This window comes from Lepidochelys kempii, chromosome 3 (assembly GCF_965140285.1).
Source record: "Lepidochelys kempii isolate rLepKem1 chromosome 3, rLepKem1.hap1, whole genome shotgun sequence".
NCBI lineage: Eukaryota > Metazoa > Chordata > Testudines > Cheloniidae > Lepidochelys > Lepidochelys kempii.
Window position 1 is genome coordinate 995084 of NC_136382.1, and position 23835 is coordinate 1018918.

The following is a 23835-nucleotide window of genomic DNA, read 5'->3' on the forward strand; positions in this document are numbered from 1 at the left end:
CGCAGGGCACGCTGGGAGTTGGAGGCGTGGGGCACGCTGGGAGTTGGAGGCACGTGGGGCACACTGGGAGTCGAAGGGGGTGGGCGCGGGGCACGCTGGGAGTCGGAAGGGCGGGGCGCAGGGCACGCTGGGAGTTGGAGGCGTGGGGCACACTGGGAGTTGGTGGGGTGAGGGGCACGCTGGGAGTCTAAGGGGGTGGGCGCGGGGCACGCTGGGAGTTGGAGGCGCGTGGGGCATGCTGGGAGTCGGAGGGGCGGGGCGCAGGGCACGCTGGGAGTTGGTGGGGTGAGGGGCACGCTGGGAGTCGGAAGCGCAGGGCACAGGGCACGCTGGGAGTTGGAGGCGCGTGGGGCACACTGGGAGTCGGAAGGGCGGGGCGCAGGGCACGCTGGGAGTTGGAGGCACGTGGGGCACGCTGGGAGTCGGAAGGGCGGGGCGCAGGGCATGCTGGGAGTTGGAGGCACGTGGGGCACGCTGGGAGTCGGAAGGGCGGGGCGCAGGGCACGCTGGGAGTTGGAGGCACGTGGGGCACGCTGGGAGTTGGAGGCACGTGGGGCACGCTGGGAGTCGGAAGGGCGGGGCGCAGGGCACGCTGGGAGTTGGAGGCACGTGGGGCACGCTGGGAGTCGGAAGGGCGGGGCGCAGGGCACGCTGGGAGTTGGAGGCACGTGGGGCACGCTGGGAGTCGGAAGGGCGGGGCGCAGGGCACGCTGGGAGTTGGAGGCGTGGGGCACACTGGGAGTTGGTGGCGCGTGGGGCACACTGGGAGTCAAAGGGGTGGGGCGCGGGGCACGCTGGGAGTTGGAGGCGCGTGGGGCACACTGGGAGTCGAAGGGGTGGGGCGCGGGGCACGCTGGGAGTCGGAGGGGCGGAGCGTGGGGTACGCTGGGAGTTGGAGGCGCGTGGGGCACGCTGGGAGTCGAAGGGGCGGGGCGCGGGGCACGGTGGGAGATGGCGGGGTGAGGGGCACGCTGGGAGTTGGAGGGGTGGGCGCGGGGCACGCTGGGAGTCGGAGGGGCGGGGCACGCTGGGAGTCGGCGGGGCGCGGGGTGTGCTGGGAGTTGGAGGCGCGTGGGGCACACTGGGAGTCGGAGGGGCGGGGCGCAGGGCACGCTGGGAGTTGGAGGCGTGGGGCACACTGGGAGTTGGTGGGGTGAGGGGCACGCTGGGAGTCTAAGGGGGTGGGCGCGGGGCACGCTGGGAGTTGGAGGCGCGTGGGGCATGCTGGGAGTCGGAGGGGCGGGGCGCAGGGCACGCTGGGAGTTGGTGGGGTGAGGGGCACGCTGGGAGTCGGAAGCGCAGGGCACAGGGCACGCTGGGAGTTGGAGGCGCGTGGGGCACACTGGGAGTCGGAAGGGCGGGGCGCAGGGCACGCTGGGAGTTGGAGGCACGTGGGGCACGCTGGGAGTCGGAAGGGCGGGGCGCAGGGCATGCTGGGAGTTGGAGGCACGTGGGGCACGCTGGGAGTCGGAAGGGCGGGGCGCAGGGCACGCTGGGAGTTGGAGGCACGTGGGGCACGCTGGGAGTTGGAGGCACGTGGGGCACGCTGGGAGTCGGAAGGGCGGGGCGCAGGGCACGCTGGGAGTTGGAGGCACGTGGGGCACGCTGGGAGTCGGAAGGGCGGGGCGCAGGGCACGCTGGGAGTTGGAGGCACGTGGGGCACGCTGGGAGTCGGAAGGGCGGGGCGCAGGGCACGCTGGGAGTTGGAGGCGTGGGGCACACTGGGAGTTGGTGGCGCGTGGGGCACACTGGGAGTCAAAGGGGTGGGGCGCGGGGCACGCTGGGAGTTGGAGGCGCGTGGGGCACACTGGGAGTCGAAGGGGTGGGGCGCGGGGCACGCTGGGAGTCGGAGGGGCGGAGCGTGGGGTACGCTGGGAGTTGGAGGCGCGTGGGGCACGCTGGGAGTCGAAGGGGCGGGGCGCGGGGCACGGTGGGAGATGGCGGGGTGAGGGGCACGCTGGGAGTTGGAGGGGTGGGCGCGGGGCACGCTGGGAGTCGGAGGGGCGGAGCGTGGGGTACGCTGGGAGTTGGAGGCGCGTGGGGCACACTGGGAGTCGGAGGCGCGGGGCACGCTGGGAGTCGGCGGGGCGCGGGGTGTGCTGGGAGTTGGAGGCGCGTGGGGCACACTGGGAGTCGGAGGGGCGGGGCGCAGGGCATGCTGGGAGTTGGTGGCGCGTGGGGCACGCTGGGAGTCGAAGGGGGTGGGTGCGGGGTACGCTGGGAGTCGGCGGGGCGGGGCGCAGGGCACGCTGGGAGTTGGAGGCGCGTGGGGCACACTGGGAGTCGAAGGGGTGGGGCGCGGGGCACGCTGGGAGTCGAAGGGGCGGGGCGCGGGGCACGCTGGGAGTCGGAAGCGCAGGGCACAGGGCACGCTGGGAGTTGGCGGGGTGAGGGGCACGCTGGGAGTCGGAGGGGCGGGGCGCGGGGTACGCTGGGAGTCGGCGGGGCGCGGGGCACGCTGGGAGTCGGCGGGGCGGGGCGTGGGGTGTGCTGGGAGTTGGCGGGGCGCGGGGCACACTGGGAGTCGGAGGGGCGGGGCGCAGGGCACGCTGGGAGTTGGTGGCGCGTGGGGTACGCTGGGAGTTGGAGGCGCGTGGGGCACACTGGGAGTCGGAGTGGCGGGGCGCAGGGCACGCTGGGAGTTGGAGGCGCGTGGGGCACGCTGGGAGTCGAAGGGGCGGGGCGCGGGGCACGGTGGGAGTTGGAGGCGCGTGGGGCACGCTGGGAGTTGGCGGGGTGAGGGGCACGCTGGGAGTCGGAGGGGCGGGGCGCGGGGCACGGTGGGAGTCGGCGGGGCGCGGGGTACGCTGGGAGTCGGTGGGGCGCGGGGTACGCTGGGAGTCGGTGGGGCGCGGGGCACGCTGGGAGTCGGCGGGGCGCGGGGCACGCTGGGAGTCGGAGGGGCGGGGCGCAGGGCACGCTGGGAGTTGGTGGCGCGTGGGGCACACTGGGAGTTGGCGGGGTGGGCGCGGGGTGTGCTGGGAGTCGGAGGGGCGGAGCGTGCGGTACGCTGAGAGTCGGCGGGGCGCGGGGCACGCTGGGAGTCGGAGGCGCGCGGGGCACGCTGGGAGTCGGAGGCGCGCGGGGCACGCTGGGAGTGGGAGGCGCGCGGGGCGTGGGGCACGCTGGGAGTGGGAGGCGCGTGGGGCACGCTGGGAGTCGGCGGGGCGGGGCGCAGGGCACGCTGGGAGTCGGCGGGGCGCGGGGTGTGCTGGGAGTTGGAGGCGCGTGGGGCACGCTGGGAGTCGGAGGGGCGGAGCGCGGGGCACGCTGGGAGTCGGAGGCGTGTGGGGCACGCTGGGAGTCGGCGGGGCGCGGGGCACGCTGGGAGTCGGCGGGGCGCGGGGCACGCTGGGAGTCGGAGGGGCGGGGCGCAGGGCACGCTGGGAGTTGGTGGCGCGTGGGGCACACTGGGAGTTGGCGGGGTGGGCGCGGGGTGTGCTGGGAGTCGGAGGGGCGGAGCGTGCGGTACGCTGGGAGTTGGCGGGGCGCGGCGCACGCTGGGAGTCGGAGGCGCGCGGGGCACGCTGGGAGTCGGAGGCGCGCGGGGCACGCTGGGAGTCGGAGGGGCGGAGCGTGGGGCACGCTGGGAGTGGGAGGCGCGTGGGGCACGCTGGGAGTCGGCGGGGCGGGGCGCAGGGCACGCTGGGAGTCGGCGGGGCGCGGGGTGTCCTGGGAGTTGGAGGCGCGTGGGGCACGCTGGGAGTCGGAGGGGCGGAGCGCGGGGCACGCTGGGAGTTGGAGGCGCGTGGGGCACGCTGGGAGTCGGAGGGGCGGAGCGTGGGGTACGCTGGGAGTTGGCGGGGCGCGGGGCACGCTGGGAGTCGGAGGCGCGTGGGGCACGCTGGGAGTTGGAGGCGCGCGGGGTACGCTGGGAGTCGGCGGGGCGCGGGGCACGCTGGGTGTCGGCGGGGCGCGGGGCACGCTGGGAGTCGGAGGGGCGGGGCGCAGGGCACGCTGGGAGTTGGTGGCGCGTGGGGCACACTGGGAGTTGGCGGGGTGGGCGCGGGGTGTGCTGGGAGTCGGAGGGGCGGAGCGTGCGGTACGCTGGGAGTCGGAGGCGCGCGGGGCACGCTGGGAGTCGGAGGCGCGCGGGGCACGCTGGGAGTCGGAGGCGCGCGGGGCACGCTGGGAGTCGGAGGGGCGGAGCGTGGGGCACGCTGGGAGTGGGAGGCGCGTGGGGCACGCTGGGAGTCGGCGGGGCGGGGCGCAGGGCACGCTGGGAGTCGGCGGAGCGCGGGGCACGCTGGGAGTTGGAGGCGCGTGGGGCACGCTGGGAGTCGGAGGGGCGGGGCGCGGGGCACGCTGGGAGTCGGAGGCGCGGGGCACGCTGGGAGTTGGAGGCGCGTGGGGCACACTGGGAGTTGGCGGGGTGAGGGGCACGCTGGGAGTCGAAGGGGCGGAGCGCGGGGTACGCTGGGAGTCGGAGGGGCGGGGCGCAGGGCACGCTGGGAGTGGGAGGCGCGTGGGGCACGCTGGGAGTCGGAGGGGCGGGGCGCAGGGCACGCTGGGAGTGGGAGGCGCGTGGGGCACGCTGGGAGTCGGAGGGGCGGGGCGCGGGGCACGCTGGGAGTCGGAGGGGCGGGGCGCGGGGCACGCTGGGAGTCGGAGGGGCGGAGCGTGGGGCACGCTGGGAGTGGGAGGCGCGTGGGGCACGCTGGGAGTCGGCGGGGCGGGGCGCAGGGCACGCTGGGAGTTGGAGGCGCGTGGGGCACGCTGGGAGTCGGAGGGGCGGGGCGCAGGGCACGCTGGGAGTTGAAGGGGGTGGGCGCGGGGCACGCTGGGAGTCGGCGGGGCGCGGGGTGTGCTGGGAGTTGGAGGCGCGTGGGGAACGCTGGGAGTCGGAGGGGCGGGGCGCAGGGCACGCTGGGAGTTGGAGGCGCGTGGGGCACGCTGGGAGTCGGAGGGGCGGGGCGCAGGGCACGCTGGGAGTTGGAGGCGCGTGGGGCACACGGAGTTGGCGGGGTGAGGGGCACGCTGGGAGTCGGAGGGGCGGGGCGCGGGGTACGCTGGGTGTCGGAGGGGCGGGGCGCAGGGCACGCTGGGAGTTGGAGGCGCGTGGGGCACGCTGGGAGTCGGAGGGGTGAGGGGCACGCTGGGAGTCGAAGGGGCGGAGCGCGGGGTACGCTGGGAGTCGGAGGGGCGGGGCGCAGGGCACGCTGGGAGTTGGAGGCGCGTGGGGCACGCTGGGAGTCGGAGGGGCGGGGCGCAGGGCACGCTGGGAGTTGGCGGGGCGCGGGGCACGCTGGGAGTCGGAGGGGCGGGGCGCAGGGCACGCTGGGAGTTGGAGGCGCGTGGGGCACGCTGGGAGTCGGAGGGGCGGAGCGTGGGGCACGCTGGGAGTGGGAGGCGCGTGGGGCACACTGGGAGTCGGCGGGGCGGGGCGCAGGGCACGCTGGGAGTTGGAGGCGCGTGGGGCACGCTGGGAGTCGGAGGGGCGGGGCGCGGGGCACGCTGGGAGTCGGAGGGGCGGGGCGCAGGGCACGCTGGGAGTTGGAGGCGCGTGGGGCACACGGAGTTGGCGGGGTGAGGGGCACGCTGGGAGTCGAAGGGGCGGAGCGCGGGGTACGCTGGGAGTCGGAGGGGCGGGGCGCAGGGCACGCTGGGAGTGGGAGGCGCGTGGGGCACGCTGGGAGTCGGAGGGGCGGGGCGCAGGGCACGCTGGGAGTGGGAGGCGCGTGGGGCACGCTGGGAGTCGGAGGGGCGGGGCGCGGGGCACGCTGGGAGTCGGAGGGGCGGGGCGCGGGGCACGCTGGGAGTCGGAGGGGCGGAGCGTGGGGCACGCTGGGAGTGGGAGGCGCGTGGGGCACGCTGGGAGTCGGCGGGGCGGGGCGCAGGGCACGCTGGGAGTTGGAGGCGCGTGGGGCACGCTGGGAGTCGGAGGGGCGGGGCGCAGGGCACGCTGGGAGTTGAAGGGGGTGGGCGCGGGGCACGCTGGGAGTCGGCGGGGCGCGGGGTGTGCTGGGAGTTGGAGGCGCGTGGGGAACGCTGGGAGTCGGAGGGGCGGGGCGCAGGGCACGCTGGGAGTTGGAGGCGCGTGGGGCACGCTGGGAGTCGGAGGGGCGGGGCGCAGGGCACGCTGGGAGTTGGAGGCGCGTGGGGCACACGGAGTTGGCGGGGTGAGGGGCACGCTGGGAGTCGGAGGGGCGGGGCGCGGGGTACGCTGGGTGTCGGAGGGGCGGGGCGCAGGGCACGCTGGGAGTTGGAGGCGCGTGGGGCACGCTGGGAGTCGGAGGGGTGAGGGGCACGCTGGGAGTCGAAGGGGCGGAGCGCGGGGTACGCTGGGAGTCGGAGGGGCGGGGCGCAGGGCACGCTGGGAGTTGGAGGCGCGTGGGGCACGCTGGGAGTCGGAGGGGCGGGGCGCAGGGCACGCTGGGAGTTGGCGGGGCGCGGGGCACGCTGGGAGTCGGAGGGGCGGGGCGCAGGGCACGCTGGGAGTTGGAGGCGCGTGGGGCACGCTGGGAGTCGGAGGGGCGGAGCGTGGGGCACGCTGGGAGTGGGAGGCGCGTGGGGCACACTGGGAGTCGGCGGGGCGGGGCGCAGGGCACGCTGGGAGTTGGAGGCGCGTGGGGCACGCTGGGAGTCGGAGGGGCGGGGCGCGGGGCACGCTGGGAGTCGGAGGGGCGGGGCGCAGGGCACGCTGGGAGTTGGAGGCGCGTGGGGCACACGGAGTTGGCGGGGTGAGGGGCACGCTGGGAGTCGAAGGGGCGGAGCGCGGGGTACGCTGGGAGTCGGAGGGGCGGGGCGCAGGGCACGCTGGGAGTGGGAGGCGCGTGGGGCACGCTGGGAGTCGGAGGGGCGGGGCGCAGGGCACGCTGGGAGTGGGAGGCGCGTGGGGCACGCTGGGAGTCGGAGGGGCGGGGCGCGGGGCACGCTGGGAGTTGGAGGCGCGTGGGGCACGCTGGGAGTCGGCGGGGCGGGGCGCAGGGCACGCTGGGAGTTGGAGGCGCGTGGGGCACGCTGGGAGTCGGAGGGGCGGGGCGCAGGGCACGCTGGGAGTCGGCGGGGCGCGGGGTGTGCTGGGAGTTGGAGGCGCGTGGGGAACGCTGGGAGTCGGAGGGGCGGGGCGCAGGGCACGCTGGGAGTTGGAGGCGCGTGGGGCACACTGGGAGTTGGAGGCGCGTGGGGCACACTGGGAGTTGGAGGCGCGTGGGGAACGCTGGGAGTCGGAGGGGCGGGGCGCGGGGCACGCTGGGAGTCGGAGGGGCGGGGCGCAGGGCACGCTGGGAGTTGGAGGCGCGTGGGGCACACTGGGAGTTGGAGGCGCGTGGGGCACACTGGGAGTCGGAGGAGCGGGGCGCAGGGCACGCTGGGAGTTGGAGGCGCGTGGGGCACACTGGGAGTCGGAGAGGCGGAGCGTGGGGCACGCTGGGAGTCGGAGGGGCGGGGCGCAGGGCACACTGGGAGTTGGAGGCGCGCGGGGCACGCTGGGAGTCGGAGAGGCGGAGCGTGGGGCACGCTGGGAGTGGGAGGCGCGTGGGGCACGCTGGGAGTCGGAGGGGCGGGGCGCAGGGCACGCTGGGAGTCGGCGGGGCGGAGCGTGGGGCACGCTGGGAGTTGGAGGCGCGTGGGGCACGCTGGGAGTCGGAGGGGCGGGGCGCAGGGCACGCTGGGAGTCGGCGGGGCGGAGCGTGGGGCACGCTGGGAGTTGGAGGCGCGCGGGGCACGCTGGGAGTCGGCGGGGCGCGGGGTGTGCTGGGAGTTGGAGGCGCGCGGGGTGTGCTGGGAGTCGGCGGGGCGGAGCGTGGGGCACGCTGGGAGTTGGAGGCGCGTGGGGCACGCTGGGAGTCGGAGGGGCGGGGCGCGGGGCACGCTGGGAGTCGGAGGGGCGGGGCGCGGGGCACGCTGGGAGTTGGAGGCGCGTGGGGCACACTGGGAGTTGGCGGGGTGAGGGGCACGCTGGGAGTCGAAGGGGCGGAGCGCGGGGTACGCTGGGAGTCGGAGGGGCGGGGCGCAGGGCACGCTGGGAGTCGGAGGGGCGGGGCGCAGGGCACGCTGGGAGTCGGCGGGGCGCGGGGCACGCTGGGAGTCGGAGGGGCGGGGCGCAGGGCACGCTGGGAGTTGGAGGCGCGTGGGGCACACTGGGAGTTGGAGGCGCGTGGGGCACACTGGGAGTCGGAGGGGCGGGGCGCAGGGCACGCTGGGAGTCGGAGGCGCGCGGGGCACGCTGGGAGTCGGAGGCGCGCGGGGCACGCTGGGAGTCGGAGGGGCGGAGCGTGGGGCACGCTGGGAGTGGGAGGCGCGTGGGGCACGCTGGGAGTCGGCGGGGCGGGGCGCAGGGCACGCTGGGAGTCGGCGGGGCGGAGCGTGGGGCACGCTGGGAGTTGGAGGCGCGTGGGGCACGCTGGGAGTCGGAGGGGCGGGGCGCGGGGCACGCTGGGAGTCGGCGGGGCGCGGGGTGTGCTGGGAGTCGGAGGGGCGGAGCGCGGGGTACGCTGGGAGTCGGAGGGGCGGGGCGCAGGGCACGCTGGGAGTTGGAGGCGCGTGGGGCACGCTGGGAGTCGGAGGGGCGGGGCGCAGGGCACGCTGGGAGTTGGAGGCGCGTGGGGCACGCTGGGAGTCGGAGGGGCGGGGCGCAGGGCACGCTGGGAGTTGGCGGGGTGAGGGGCACGCTGGGAGTCGGAGGGGCGGGGCGCGGGGCACGCTGGGAGTTGGAGGCGCGTGGGGCACACTGGGAGTTGGCGGGGTGAGGGGCACGCTGGGAGTCGAAGGGGCGGAGCGCGGGGTACGCTGGGAGTCGGAGGGGCGGGGCGCAGGGCACGCTGGGAGTGGGAGGCGCGTGGGGCACGCTGGGAGTCGGAGGGGCGGGGCGCAGGGCACGCTGGGAGTCGGCGGGGCGCGGGGCACGCTGGGAGTCGGAGGGGCGGGGCGCAGGGCACGCTGGGAGTTGGAGGCGCGTGGGGCACACTGGGAGTTGGAGGGGCGGGGCACACTGGGAGTCGGAGGGGCGGGGCGCAGGGCACGCTGGGAGTCGGCGGGGCGGAGCGTGGGGCACGCTGGGAGTTGGAGGCGCGTGGGGCACACTGGGAGTCGGAGGGGCGGGGCACACTGGGAGTCGGAGGGGCGGGGCGCAGGGCACGCTGGGAGTCGGCGGGGCGCGGGGCACGCTGGGAGTCGGAGGGGCGGGGCGCAGGGCACGCTGGGAGTCGGCGGGGCGCGGGGCACACTGGGAGTCGGAGGGGCGGGGCGCGGGGTACGCTGGGAGTTGGAGGCGCGCGGGGCGCAGGGCACGCTGGGAGTCGGCGGGGCGCGGGGCACACTGGGAGTCGGAGGGGCGGGGCGCGGGGTACGCTGGGAGTTGGAGGCGCGCGGGGCACGCTGGGAGTTGTGTCTCCGGGGCATTTCCAGGTCCGGTGGCCCTAGGGACGGGCCGGCCTCGGGGCTCTGCCCTGTCGTCGCCGTGCAGGGATCTGCGCCTGCGCGGGGCCGCTCGGGGTGAAGGCGCCTGCGCAGGCGTGAGGAGGGTCCGGTTCCGGTTCCGGTTCCGCCGGGTCGGTGGCGGAAGCCGAGCGGAGCCGCCGGTGAGGGGCCGGGGCCGGGGCCGGGGGAGCGGCGGAACTCCCCGCGGCGGGTGGGGCGGGGCGGGGCGGGGCCGAGCCCCCGGGAGGGGAGGGGAGCGGGGCGGGGCGGGGCGGGGCGGGCTGCCCCGGCGCCGGGCTCGGTCCCGCCCCCCGAGGGCCGCCGGCTGGTGCGCCCGGGCTCTGCTGCCGCTCGGGGCCCGGCTCGGGGCCGGGAGTCGCTGGCGCCTGGGCAGAGCGCGGCGCCGGGAGCTGCCAGGGGACGGGCCCGGGCCCCCAGCGCGGCCCCAGCCCTGCCCCCCCCGGGCCGGGGACCTGGGGCGCCCCAGACCCTCCCGCGGCTGGTGCGAGGCCTGACCCCGCGGGCTGGCGGAAGGGGCCGGGCTCCGGGTCTTCGGCCGGCCGCTGAGCTGGGCTGTCACCGGGCCAAGCCCCGCCCAGCCCGGCCCCGGGGCCAGACCCGCTCCGTGCTCGGGGCCTGCTGGTGGCGTGAGGGTCAGTGGGGCTGGCGGGGAGCCGGCTGGGCTGCGGGGGCAGGCTGGTTGCTGGGCTGTCTGTGTCCCCCCACCACCCTTGGGTCACGGCCAGGTGGGCGCTGGGCTGTCTGTGTCCCCCCACCACCCTTGGGTCACGGCCAGGTGGGCGCTGGCCGTGGGCAGGCTGGTTGCTGGGCTGTCTGTGTCCCCCCACCACCCTTGGGTCACAGCCAGGTGGGCGCTGGCCGTGGGCAGGCTGGTTGCTGGGCTGTCTGTGTCCCCCCACCACCCTTGGGTCACGGCCAGGTGGGCGCTGGCCGTGGGCAGGCTGGTTGCTGGGCTGTCTGTGTCCCCCCCCTTGGGTCACGGCCAGGTGGGCGCTGGGCTGTCTGTGTCCCCCCACCACCCTTGGGTCACGGCCAGGTGGGCGCTGGCCGTGGGCAGGCTGGTTGCTGGGCTGTCTGTGTCCCCCCACCACCCTTGGGTCACGGCCAGGTGGCCGCTGGCCGTGGGCAGGCTGGTTGCTGGGCTGTCTGTGCCCTCCTCCTTGGGTCATGGCCAGGTGGGGGCTGGTTGTTGGGCTGTCTCTCTGTCTCTCCTCCTTGTCTGGCCAGTTCTTGCCCTGCCTTGTTTCACTTCCTCATTCCTGCTGCCGGGTGAGCCTGGATTCACACTACTGGCTCGGTAAGTGCTGTGTCCTGGTCCCTGTCCTTCTGCTTAGCTCTCGGGCCCTTTTTGGGGGTGGGGCAGGGGAGCTTGCAGGGTGAGAGAAACCCAGAGCTCTGACAAGCTGCAGAGAGAGGGTTTGGGGGTGTCTGTGTGGGGAGGTGCACGCCTTCAATGTCTCTGCAGTTAGCCCCCCTCCTTGTGGGTGCATGGCTGGGAATGGGGCGTGCTGCACTGGCATGTATCTGGGAGTACTCTGGTCCCTGGGCTGTGGGCCCTGTGGCCACGAGGGGGCAGTGCGGCCATTGGCAGCCCTGACTCGTGAGGGTGACAGCTGCTGCGAGCGAGCGGTATGTCCGCAGTGTGTTGGGCCTGCCCCGAGGGCATCACTGCCCCAGGCCAAGGCTCTGCGCAGCTGGCAGGCTCGCCCCAGGCTGCTGGGGGCCTGTGGTGCTGGTGTGGCCTTGTCTCGGGTGTCCAGGGCTGCGTGTGGTATGGAGGAGGGGAGGTTTGGTATGGAGGGAGCTGTAGGCACTGCTGGCCTGGCCTTCCCTCCTTGCGGGTGGGAGCCCCAGGCCAGGTGGGGGTGCAGGCCCTGCTGGAAACCTGCTGTTCCCTGCTTCCTCGCTGGTACTGTGAGCGCTGGCTGTAGCGTGGGAGCCCTGGGCTTGGCCCTCTGCTGGAGAGCTGGTGTCTGCCTGGTTCCCTAATCCCCCCAGGGGCTCTGCTGAGCGGGCCCTGTGATGGGAGGGGATCCCCTGGGCAGCTGTGCCCCGCTGCCCAGCACACACAGCTGCCTGCCTGGATTGCCATGAGGAGATGGCCCTGCAATGGGTGACAGGATCCTGGCCAGCACAGGCCCCTCTGCACGCTCTGGGGAGCTGGAATAGCTGGTGTGCCAGCCCCTGCACCCAGCTCCCCTTGTCCTCACCGGTCCTGCCCCACAAAGGGGTGGCTGCAGCCTGCAGGGCGTGGGCACGGTGACTCACACCCCCCATTCCCCCTCCAATACAGAGCAACATGGCGGAACCCGGCCGACCCCAGCGGAAAATGTCCCGGGCTGGGGAGAGTTTGTACAGAGTCCTGGGCCTGGAGAAGGGGGCTTCTTCAGAGGAGATCAAGAAGGCGTACAGGTAGGGAGCCCACCTGCTGGGCCCAGCCACCCCGCCTCTCCCACGGGCCCCTTCTGGCTGCACCTCTGCTGCCGGATGTGCTGGGGCAGGGAGAGCCCAGCCAGCCACGGCTTGGCTCTGGCCCTGGCCCTGGAGAAAAATGCACGCCCTGGAACTCCTGTGTGGGAGAGGTCGCACCGTGCTCCCCAAGGGTCCTCCTGCCCCCAGCATGGGGTAGGGTCATACCAAGTAGCTTAGGGTCTCCCAGCCCCAGGGGAAAGGGAGGGAGGATTCTCTGGTGCCCCCCTGAGATCTTGGGGGCGACTTGGGACGTCTCCTCAGCCCTGCCGCTTCCCTGCACCGTGCAGGAAATTAGCCCTGAAGTACCACCCAGACAAGAACCCCGAGAATCCCGAGGCAGTGGAGAAGTTCAAGGAGATCAACAATGCGAATGCGACGCTGAATGATGAGAACAAGCGGAAGATCTACGATGAATATGGCTCTATGGGGCTCTACGTGGCTGAGCAGTTCGGCGAGGAGAGCGTCAAGTACTACTTCCTCATGTCCAAGTGGTGGTTCAAGGTGAGTGCCCCCTGCCTGCTGGGCACAGCCCCCACCCACCCATTCTCTGCACCTGTCGGGCTCCTCCGGGGCACTCCCAGCGCTGGCTGCCCCAGCCACATGGCTCAGGCTGCCAGGTGGGGTGACATGGAGAGGTCTCCTGGGCTCTGGGTGTCCCAACCGGAGGTGGGTGCGGTGCCCAGGCCCTGAGCCACCCATTGTGGCAGAGGTGGGATTTCAGTCAGTCTGAACGTCGGGGCAGGATGGGGCAGGGTCTGAAGCTAAACTAAGGAAAGAACAAGAATTACATAGACAAGTTAGGTGTCTCCAAGTCGGCAGGGCCTGATGAAATACATCCTAGAATACTTAAGGAACTGGCTGAAGAGATCTCTGGGCCATTCGTGATTATTTTTGAGAACTCCTGGAGGCCGGGAGAGATCCCAGAGGACTGGCAAAGGGCAAATATAGTCCTTATCACTAAAGGGGATAAAGACAAACCAGGAAATTACAGACCAGTCAGTTTAACCTTGGTATCTGGAAAGATAATGGAGCAAATACTCAAACAATGTATTTGTAAAGACTTACAAGATGAGAAGGTGATAAGTAACAGTGAACAGTGTCAAGCAAATCTTGTCAAACCAACCTAATGTCCTCCTTTGACAGTGAGTAACAAGCCTTGTGGATAGGGGGAAGTGGAGGACGTGATAAAAGCCTTACTGATGTTGAGATATGATACTGTCTCAAGTGAAAAGAAAAGGAGGACTTGTGGCACCTTAGAGACTAACACATTTATTTGAGTGTCGGATGCATCCGATGAAGTGAGCTGTAGCTCACGAAAGCTTATGCTCCAATAAATGTTAGTCTCTAAGGTGCCACAAGTCCTCCTGTTCTTTTTGCGGATACAGACTAACACGGCTGCTACTCTGAAACCTGTCTCAAGTGACTGTCTCATAAACAAACTAGGGAAATGTAACCTAGATGAACCTACTGTAAGGTGGGTGCAAAACCATTCCCAGAGTGTAGTTATTAGTGGTTCACAGTCAAGCTAGAGGGCATAACAAGTGGGGTCCTGCAGGGATCTATCATGGGGCTACTTCTATTTGATATCTTCATCAGTGGTTTAGATAAGGGCATAGGGAGTACACTTATAACATTTGCAGACAGTACCAAGCTGGGAGGGGTTGCAAGTGCTTTGGAGGACAGGATTAAAATTCAAACTGATCTGGACAAACTGGAGAAATGGTCTGCAGTAAATAGGATAAAATTCAACAAGGGCAAATGCAAAGTACTCTACTTCGGAGGGAACGCTCAGTTGCATACATACAAAATGGGAAATGACGGCCTAGGACGGAGCACTGCGGGAAGGGATCTGGGGGTCATAGTGGACACAAACTAAATGAGTGAACAGTGTAACGCTGTTGCAAAAAAAGCAAACATCATTCTGGGCTGTATTAGCAGGAGTGTTGTAAGCAGGGCACAAGAAGTAATTCTTCTGCTCTACTCCACACTGATTAGCCTCAACTGGAGTATTGTGTCCAGTTCTGGGTGCCACAATTCAGGAAAGATGCAGACAAATTGGAGAGAGTCCAGAGAAGATCAACAAAAAATGATTAAAGATTGAGAAAACACGGCCTTCCAGGAAGAATTGAAAAAGGGTTTGTTTAGTTTGGCGAGGAGAAGACTGGAGTGGGGGGAGAAGAGAGAAGTCTTCAGCTACAGAAACGGTTGTTATAAAGAGGAGGGAGGTAAATTATTTTTCTGAAACCCCCAAGAAGCCATGGGTTCAATTGCAGCCAGGGCGGTTTCGGTTGGACCCTGGGAAAAGCGTCCCGCCCGGGGGGTGACGCAGTGGAACGGATTGCCCAGGGAGGCCGTGGAGTCCCCGTCCCCACTGGAGGTTCCCCAGAGCCGGCTGGACACACCCCCGTCAGGGCTGCTCAGACAGTCCGTGGTCCTGCCTCGCTGCGGGGCGCTGGGCTGGGAGACCCCTCGCAGCCCCGCGGATTCTCTGACCTGGCTGCTCCCTCCCACGCAGGCCTTGGCTGTGTGCTGCGGCCTCTTCTCCTGCTGCTGCTGCTGCTGCTGCTGCTGCTTCTGCTGCGGGAAGTGCCGCCCGCCTGAGGACGAGGACGCCTACAAGTACGTCAACCCCGAGGACCTGGAGGCCCAGATCCAAGCTGAGGCCGAAGGTGAGGAGGAGCAGGAGGAGTTGCCCTGCGCTGTGCTCCTGCTCTCGGGGGAGACCGCACAGCCCCTGGCCTGCCCTGGTCTGGGCCACGCTCTCAGCGGGGTGGGGAATCTGCCGGGGAGGTGGGCGGTGAAGCCCGAGGCAGCAAGGGTAATGGGGGGTTGGGGCATGGCCAGCACCGGGGGTGGGCAGCACGTGGCAGGCGGTGGGTTTTGAAGGGGCCGGCGGGGCAGATGGCAGCAGGAGCTAGAGGAGGGGGCAGTACTGGGCTCCGGCCCAGGGTCCCAGCTCTGCCACGGCTTGCTGTGTACTCTGGGCAAGTCTCTCATCTGCCCTGCCCCGTGCCGTGCTGTCTACACGAGCCTGTGGCTGGCTTGGCTCGGCCCAGCCCTGGCAGCTGCCACCAGGGAGGGGGGACCCCCAGTGCCGGTGCTGTGAATGGAGGAAAGTGGGGTCAGCCTGACATCCTGGAGTCCTCTCTGGGCTGGGGCAGTCTGTGCCAGGTGCCTGCGGAAGGGGCTGGGGCAGGCAGTGCTGGGCCCTAGTGCTTGGGGGATTGGGGAGGATTGTGCTGTCCTGCCCCCTGCAGGGAGGGACACAGCAGCCCACGTGGGAGCAAGGGCTTGGCTGAGCCTGAGGTCAGTCCCTCCCACGGTGCGGGACCGGGTGGGCAGGGTGCAGGGCAGAGCAGGAGACAGCCTGGATCCAGGCGCCCGGAGGGAGCTGAGCAGCCCTGGGGCCTGCCCTGCTGCTCTGCCTGACAGGCCCAGTCCTGCTCATTGCAATCGGGATGGGGCTGAGCCCTCCCTGTTGTTGGCCCCAGCATGCGGGGGGGAGGCTGTCCCTCCAGTCACTGAGCTGATGTCCAGGAGGCCTGGTGACAGTGCTTTGAGTGGCCAGGAGAGGGGGCCCAGCACAAGGCAATTGTCTTACCACGCTTGGGGCAAGGCCTCCCTGGGACTCACCCCAGCACTCACCAGCCTTGCGTCCCCCAGGCTTTGCACTGTCACAGCCGCCCCACCTGTGTGTCCCCGGGGCCCCAGGCAGGCGTGGAGGGAGACAGCAAGGAGTTGGGCATGGCTGCTATGCCTGTCGGGTGATGGGGTGCTCCTGGCATCCCCACACTTGCGGCCCTGCCCCTCTGGTGCCTGTTATTGCTGGCCCTTTGTCACAGACCCACAGGATTTGTGATACATCCTGGCTTTCACCAGCCCCCTGGAGGAGCCTTCCAGTGAGCCAGAGGAGCACTTGTCACCCCCAACCCACCCTCTGCTCCCAGCTCCCCAGCCTGGTCTGCCCCCCTCACACACCCAGCCTGGGCTCCCCCTGGCCGGCCCAGCCTGGGCTCCAGCCCCCTCTTTCCTTCCGCCATGCCCAGCCTGGGCTCCCACTGTTCCCCCGGCCCTCCCAGCCTGGGCTCCCCCTAACCCCCTCCTCCCCCGGCCCTCCCAGCCTGGGCTCCCCCCGCCAGCTCCCCCTGGCCAGCCCAGCCCTGGCTACCAGTGCCCCACCATCTTTGCCCACAGTGGTGGGCCAGTAATAGCCATTTGGGCTGGCCAGGTCCACACCCTGCTCCATGGCTTTCATCTCCCTGGGGCCTGCACCCTCTGCTTGGGTTTGTTCTCTGGGCCTGGAGCAGCTGGCCTGAGCCCTGAGCTCCCATCCCTCTGGCTGCCGGGTTCTGTGCCAAGCAGGCAGCCTGGTTTGGGGCTGGGGGGATCCTAGGTGGCAGTGGGGGTGCTCTGAGACCCCTGCATGCCCTGCCCCTCACTGAGCCTGTTGCTCCTCAGACACCCAGACACCCATTGTGGTGCAGCCCCTGCCTGCAGCAGCCGGAGAGGAGCCACTGCCAGACGCCAGCCTGAGGACTGACGCATGAGGCCAGCCTCGACCTGCCGACTGCCTGTCCCCTTGCCTGGACTCTGGGTGGGAACCCCACTGGAACGGCCGCTGCCCGGGGTCCCTGCGCTGGGCGCAGCCAGGCCAGCTGGCTGCGGCTCGAATCTCAGGTAAATTGGCCAACGCCTGTGGGGAGGCTGTTCGGGCCTCTGCCCGGGCCCTGTAAGGACTGGCGCCTGCCCAAGGCTCCTTGTGCTGTGACTTCTCCGGCTGCTGTAGCCTGCTGATGGGCCAGGCTCCCTGTGCTGCACCAGGAACCCGAGACTGGAAACCCCTGGGCACAACCCCTGCCTTGCCGCACAGCCCCCATCCCTCCCTCGGCCAGTCACTCACCAACAGCACCAGCACCCGCCTGGCTTCTCCCCAGCCGGGCCCCTCTCCTCCGAACCCAGTGTTTACAGCTGCGTGGACGCCGAGCTCGCAGGGCCCTGGGCTGGGTGCTGCCCTCTGGGTCCTGGCCTGAGAAGCACACGCCTGTGCCCCAGCCGCGCAGCCTGGAGGCAAATGAGACCAACCCCACTGTAACTAGCCCATGGAGATGGAGCAGCTGCAGGCTGAGCCTGCCGGGCACCCTGCTGCTTCCAGGGACCTGTCCCTTCCCTGTGTCGGGTGCCAAACACAGCTCTCTAGGCAGGCCGTGGTCCTGGCAGGTAGCACGCTCTCTGCCTGCTTGCTCTGTGGCCTGCTGCCCCTCTGGGGGTAGGACCCCCTCCCTCAGTGCTGCTGTCCTGGCCTCCAGGCAGAGCCTCAGTCACTGTGTCTGAGCCTCACTGGTGTCCCTGCTGGCACCCTGGGGCCCACCGGGGCGGTGTGTCAGGGGAGTAAAGGAACCTGTTGTCTGGCTTTGATGGCACCATTAAAGGCGGCTGCGGGCTTGTCTCTCGCCGTGGTCTTTGCCCTGCCGGCACTGCTCTGAGTCCGTGACTTGTACCCGCGCAGCCAGCTCCCTGCCCAGCCTTGCTCCAGGTTCTCGTGTCCAGAGCCAGGCTGTGCGCGGCTCCTCTCGCCTGTGCTGCAGGACTGGCCCCAGCCCCCGGGGGACCCCAGTGGGCCTAGCGCTGTCGCGTTGCTGTGTGCCCAGCGCCAGCAAAGGGTGCGTGGCCACAGCTGGGTCTGCACAGCTGGGCGGGGGCCTTTCCTGCTTCCCTACAGGGGCTGTCAGCTAGACAGTGAGGGACCAGAGCGGGGAAGGGACACGGCTGGGCCTCAGCACCTGTTGCCTGAAGCCACCTCCCTGGGAGCCAGGCGGAGTAGGGGCAGGGTCCTGTGCCTTGGCCTAGAGGCTGAATGGGCCCAGGGGAGGGTAACAGGCCATTGGAATAACACCTCCCCCCTCTAGCCTGGCAGCCGGCAGCTGCTCCCTGCACTGCACCTGCCCTGGAGGTTGGTGCACCCCCGCCCCCATGTCCAGCTTCCTCCCCTGCATGGAGGCCTCTGCTCCCAAGGGAGTCTCTGTGAGCTGGAGCCACCAATGCTTGCCCCCCAGCTGCCTCTGGCTGCCCTCCCTTGGGGGCGCTGCGGGGGTAGGGGCAGTGGGTCTAGGCTGCTGGGCCACAGACCACAGAAAGCTTCAGGGGCTGCAGTGTAAACAGCCCGCTTGGTGTGTCAAGGGTTAATTGTCTGTGTAGGCTGCCCTGTCCTGTGGGCTGGAGTCAGCTGGGTGGGTGGGGGTGCCAGGTCGCGGCTGGCAGGGGCATCGCATCCCGCCTGTTCTCCAGTGCCACGGCTGCTGCTACGCCTCCCATCACATGGGGCAGAGAGGCTATGGGGCTGTGCTCTGGGGGAGGGGCCAGCCAGTTTCACATGCTGGTAGCAGAGACCAGGCAGGGACTGCCCAGGTCTGGGGCCAGGTGGTGGCCCAGCCCTTGAACCAGGGCAGCTCTGTGTCACACAGGAGGGAGCCCCTCCCCTGACCCATAGGGCAGGCTGGTTGGCCTTTCTCTCTGCCAGGTGGCTCAACCTCCCCCTCCAGCCATCCTCCCCCCACGCAGCTGGGCCCCATTCAATGGTACCGCATCAGCCCCGGTGCTCCCCCGTCAGGCCAGCCCCCAGCAGTGCCACGCCAGCCTCGGGTCCCCACTCCCTCAACGGCACCAGGCCAGCCCCCTGCAACAAAGTGGGAATTTCTTGCAATGCTTTCCTAAGGCCAAGCCTGGCGAGACTTCCCGGGCGGGGGGGGGGCTGCTGCCCCGCAGGGGCCGAGGGGTTAAATGCTCCTAGGGCAGAGCAGGAGGGGTGTCACAGGCCTGTTGGGGTGTTAAGGCCAGGCTGACCCTGCCTCAGCTCAAGGGAGGATCCAGCCAGACAGTGGGAGCCTCCAGGACTGAACCAGCTCCAGCAAGTGGGGCTGGGGACTCCGCAGGTCTCGGTGGGAGGGAACCTGAGGCTGGGACAGGAGCTGGCCTTTGGTGAGACCTGGGCTGCCTGGGATGGACAGACAGACAAGGGAGGGAGGGAGCGAAAGTGGAGCCCACAGCAGCTTGGCTGGCTGATTGTGGTGGCTTGGCCGTCTGGATTGTGTCTTAACCCGAGGGCTCCCCACGCCGTGCCCAGGGGACCGAGACCGGCTCTGGGGGAAAGGCTGCCTGGTGTCTCTGCAGGCACTGGCGGGTGCAGGGGGCCCTGCAGAGCGGCCGCGTCTCTCCCGGGTGTCTGGCTTGGTGGGACTCGCTGGGCAGAGCTACGGACTGAGGCTCACCCGCGGGCAACAGTGAGACCCCGGGGGGTCTGGCCCATTGAAGGGTTCCTCTCTGAGACTGTTCCTGGGTTGGGGCCTGAGCCCCAACCCTGTGGGTCTGTGACACCCCCTCCCTAGGAAGAGCATGGTGGAGCTGTGCAGGGAGCAGGGGAAGTGAAGCAAGATGCAGCTGGTTGTGCGGCTGGAGAAGGCTGATCAGACCCAAGGGCAATGAAGGCAGGCAGCTCATGCCCAATTCCCGTCTCTGGAGCTGCAGCGGAGGGAGGGCGCACACAGGGCAGGGAGCTGACTGAGACACTGGATGTACCAGGAAAAGCAGCCCCAGGATGTGGAGGAGCCCGAGGTCCCCTTGCGGGGCGAGTGGGGAGAGTCCACGGGAACCTACGGTGTACAAAGTGCCCAGTTTTAAGGGAGGGCGGTACAGACCTTGGCCTTTGAGAAGGCTGCGCTTTGAGCCTGGACCGGTCCAACCCCCTTGCCCAATCCCTGGGTGATAGAGGTGCACAGCCAGATGGATGGTCTGGATGCTTACAGGACAAGGTTTTGGCATGTGCAATGCCCAAGGGATTGATGTACATGGAAGCTACCATCCCGATGGGAGAATCTCTCCACACACGTTTTTACAAGCTGCTTGGGTTTGAGCAATGCCAGGATCTGTCCCGTGAGCTGAGCCCGGGGCTAATGGGAAGCCGAAGGAGCTGCGCCATGCAGGCTGGTTTGCAGATGAGTTTGTGGCCAGTGAGTCTGGGTATGAAAAGAAACCCAAAGGGGACGAGGTTAAGCCTGGGTCCTGGGAAATGAACCAGCGGGGATGTCCCAGACGTGGGACTTGGGGAAAGGCAAAATGTCGGGGCCGTGTAACATTTGTGAGAAGAGTGGGCGAAAGAGGAGGGGGAGGGGCACTCTGTTGCCTGTTTGTGAGTCACTAACAATGCAAAGGAAAGGTCTCTTGAATGCCTTAGGCGCCAAGAGTGAACAGATACAGCACATGCTGGGCATTACTTGGTGTCTGCTGCAGACAGGAAACCGGCCCAGGCCTGCAGAGAGAGGGCAAGGACAGGCTGGCTTTAGGGGTGACCCAGCCATCCTCCAGCCCCTGGGCCTCAACCGTGGTGCTGCTCCCCAAGAAGGATGGGTTGATCCAGTTCTGTGTGGACTATCGGAAGTTCAGTGCCATCACCGTGTCCGATGCCTACCCCATTCCTAGGACCGATGAGACTCTAGACAAGTTGCGGGGGGGACCTAGTACCTCACTACCACGGATCTCACCAAAGGCTACTGGCCAGTGCCTTTGGACCCAAAAGTAGGAAGAGCTAGGGAAGTCCAGTCGCAGGAGGCGGTGAGGCTGCATGGCCTGCCCTGAAGGAAGAGTGGGACCTGCTGGGGGGTCTGGCCCACTGAAGAGTTCCTCCAAGAGACTGTTCCAAAGCTGGGCGTGTAGCACCAAGCCGGGGGAGGCGTGACAAATAGAGCAGCTGATACGGAACTTGGTTAATAAAGAATTAAAGGAAGTTGGTATAATTAATGACAATCCTCACAGGTTTATGGGAAACATATCAAGTTAGTTTGACAGGATCTGTTTCTTGATGAGATGGCAAGGTAATAGTGTTGACATAACATACTCAGACTTCTCTGAGGCCTTGTCTACGCTACACAGTTTCATAGACAAAACGCTGGAGGAGTATACACTGTACTGCATCTCCCGCCCATGGAACTCCCCTGCTAGGCTGACATCATAAAACCACCGTGATGAGAGGCATAGAACTTTTGTCGCCGTAGTTAGAGCGGTGCAGCATCAGTGTAGACACCTCACTTAGTGTCTACATTTGACTTGGTACACCCGACATTTTGATTAAAAAGCTAGAATGATATAAAATGAACCTGTCCCACATAAAATGGATTAAAAACTGGCTAACTGGTAGGTCTCAAAAGGTAATTGTAAATGGGGGTTCTCGTTATCAAGTGGATTTGTTTACAGTGGGGTCCTATAGGGATGGGGTCTTGGCCCTATGCTATTTAACAGTTTTATCAATGACCTGGAAGAAAACAAACCCAAACACTGATAAAGTTTTCAGATGACCCAAAGATTGGGGGAGTGGAGAATAATGAAGAGGACAAGTTATTGACACAGAGCGATCTGGATCCCTGGGGACACGGGGCACAAGCAAGCAGTGTACATTTTAGTACGGCTAAATGTAAATGTACAACTAGGAACAAAGGCTGCAGGCCAGACTTACAGGCTGAGGGACTCTACCATGGGTGTCATGGTGGACGATCAGCAGGACATGAGCTCCCAGTGTAACACTGTGTCCAAAAGGGCTAATACCAACCTGGGAGCGTAAACGGGAATCTCGAGTCGGAGCAGAGAGGTTATTGTACCTCTATTTGGCACTGGGGCGACTGCTGCTGGGATCCTGTGTCCAGGTCTGGTGCCCACAGTTCAGGAAGGATGTTGATAAATTGGAGAGGAGTCTGAGAAGAGTCACAAGAATGATTAAAGGATTACAAAACTTATAGCAATAGACTCCACGAGCTCAATCTGTTTACCTTAAGGGAAAGCTAAGGAGTAGCTTGATTTATTATTTATTTATTTGGCATATGCAGTCTGGTCAAGCTAAACCACAGTGTCCTTATCGACAATGTTAGAAGCATGAAGACTCCAGGAAGTTGAGTCATTTTGAAGTCCTCAACAATGTGTGTCAGGGTTTGTGGCTGCCCTCACTGACATAGTGACTGTCTCTAAAATACCACCGAAATTCCATTGCAGCACAAATTCCACATCTGGTACGAAAGCGGTTGAGATGGCTCCATTGCCTTTGTGGTAAATCAAACCCAGGCTGACGTTGAGTGGGGTCAGAGACAAGCTAATTATTTGTCACTTTCTCTGCGAACCATGAAGCTTTCCACGTGTCCTATACCGTAAATCCCTCGCCCAGTAAACTTACCCACAGCAGGTGCTGTGAGAGCAGACAACCATGTGGTGGATTAAACAAGTCTTTAGTTAATGGTAGATGTGGCATATCACACTTTTTATCACAAGCTCTGCTGTGCTTTTCTCTCTGCGAACACTGGGTGGAGCAATATTGCCGAGAACCGGTAACCATGACTGAGGAGTAGATTTGGGTGTCCCCAAAATAATACGCATGGTGGAATTAAGTTGTACGTTGATGATCCTTGTGTGAGCCGAGCGAGCCCCGACTGGAGCGCAGGGCTCCGCCAATGAGTGCCAAGGCTAACGTGTGTAATGTTGGGGCGCCAGCACCCCATGGCGTCTCGCCAGGTTTCTGAGCAGGTGGTTGTGTGTTTTGACCATAGTTGCAGTGTTTGTAAGATGGTCACAATATGTGAGTGGGGGACTGTGGCAGGGTGGACTTTGGTCTGGGGCCCCCTGCTGGAGGCCCTGTGTCCCTGAATAGAGCAGCGAGGAGTCCTCCAGGCAGCCTAGAGCGGCTGCACAGGCGGGGCCAATCAGAGGAGCTGCTGGACCGACCAATAAGGGGCCAGAAGAGTCGGATAAAAGGCTATCAGCAGAGCAGAGCCTTCATTTCTGGGTGGAGCTTGAGAAGAGAGGGCTAGGTGCCTGGCTGGCTAGACCAGCATGAGCAGCTCCCTGCAGCCAGGACTGAAGCCTAGGGAAGGCTGCTGAAGACCGGGTGCCTGGCTGGTAGGAAGAGCCACAGGAGGTCAGTGCAGGCAGGCTGAGCCTGGGGGCTGAGCACAGAACCTGGCCAGGCCAGTGAGGATACTGAGATGTGGCCCGCTGGTCTGGTTGCAGACTGAGCCTAGGGGGGCCTGCTGAAACACCACCAGCTGGGGGTACTGAGATGGGGCCTGGCTGGGTGGTTGAAGAAGGTTGTGCCTCTGGCAGAAGCCTTAGACCTACGGCCCCATACCAGGGCTGAGATAAGAACTCTGGACTGTATACCCTGGAAGGGGAGCAGTGTATGTGGCTTGGCTGGAGGGCTGAGCAGCTGAAGACCTGCTGAGAGAACCATTGACCAGCGGGTGATCGTGAGGGGTGGGTGCCGCCCCAGTGTAAGAATGGAAAGTAAAGCAGGCTGACACCCAACTGAGAGAAAGGGGGCTGTCCATGAGAGGTGGGTGCTGTGCTGTGAAAAGAACTGTTTGCAGGCATGTCCCCCAGAGAAAGGGGGTGCTCATGAGAGGTGGGCGCCAGTCCTGTTACAGGGGCAATGGATTAGCGTTCACGATGCGTCCCCTGTAAGTATCCACCGGCAGCTTGTCTGCAGTCTGAAGAAACAGATGATCCAACGAGCAGATTGAATTTGAGGATTACCACGAACCTCGGTCAACTGGTCAAACAGGTTTCGGACGATGATTTTTCTAGTCGTAGGTCTGGCACTTATGGTCCTCCAGCTGAACATTAAGGGGTTGTTGGCCACCAAGCGGGAGCATCTTGGTGCTCTGGTGACTTGAGCCCAGTCTGTAAGTACCTAAATGAGGAACAAATATTTTATAATAGGTGCTTCAGTCTAGCAGAGGAAGGTCTAATGCCTGTGGCTGGAAGTTGAAGCTAGATGAATTCAGACTGGAAATAACATGTACCTTTTTAATGGTGAGTAATTAATTAGCCATTGGGACAATTTACCAGGAGTTGTGGATTTTCCATTGCTGGCCATTTTTCAGTCACAATGGGATGTTTCCTCAAAGCTCTGCTCTGGGAATTCTAGTGGGGAAAGGCTCTGGCCTGTGTTAT

The 23835-nt window shown here is 67.0% G+C and overlaps 1 protein-coding gene across 3 annotated transcripts in view; it reads left to right on the plus strand.

The window, feature by feature from the left end:
• Window positions 1-17324, plus strand: part of DNAJC5G (DnaJ heat shock protein family (Hsp40) member C5 gamma) — an 18825-nt gene extending 1501 nt beyond the window's left edge. The window contains exons 1-5 of one of the 3 annotated variants that reach the window (XM_078851986.1): window positions 9293-9521; window positions 11675-11793; window positions 12141-12354; window positions 14369-14522; window positions 16312-17324. In XM_078851986.1, coding sequence (XP_078708112.1) covers window positions 11681-11793; window positions 12141-12354; window positions 14369-14522; window positions 16312-16400 — 570 coding nt within the window. In that variant the 5' untranslated portion in view covers window positions 9293-9521; window positions 11675-11680 and the 3' untranslated portion in view covers window positions 16401-17324. Of the gene's footprint in view, window positions 1-9292; window positions 9522-10268; window positions 10679-11674; window positions 11794-12140; window positions 12355-14368; window positions 14523-16311 lie in introns of those variants that run through there. The other 2 variants (XM_078851987.1, XM_078851985.1) reach the window with 2 other exon arrangements.
• Window positions 17325-23835: the final 6511 nt, after the last annotated feature.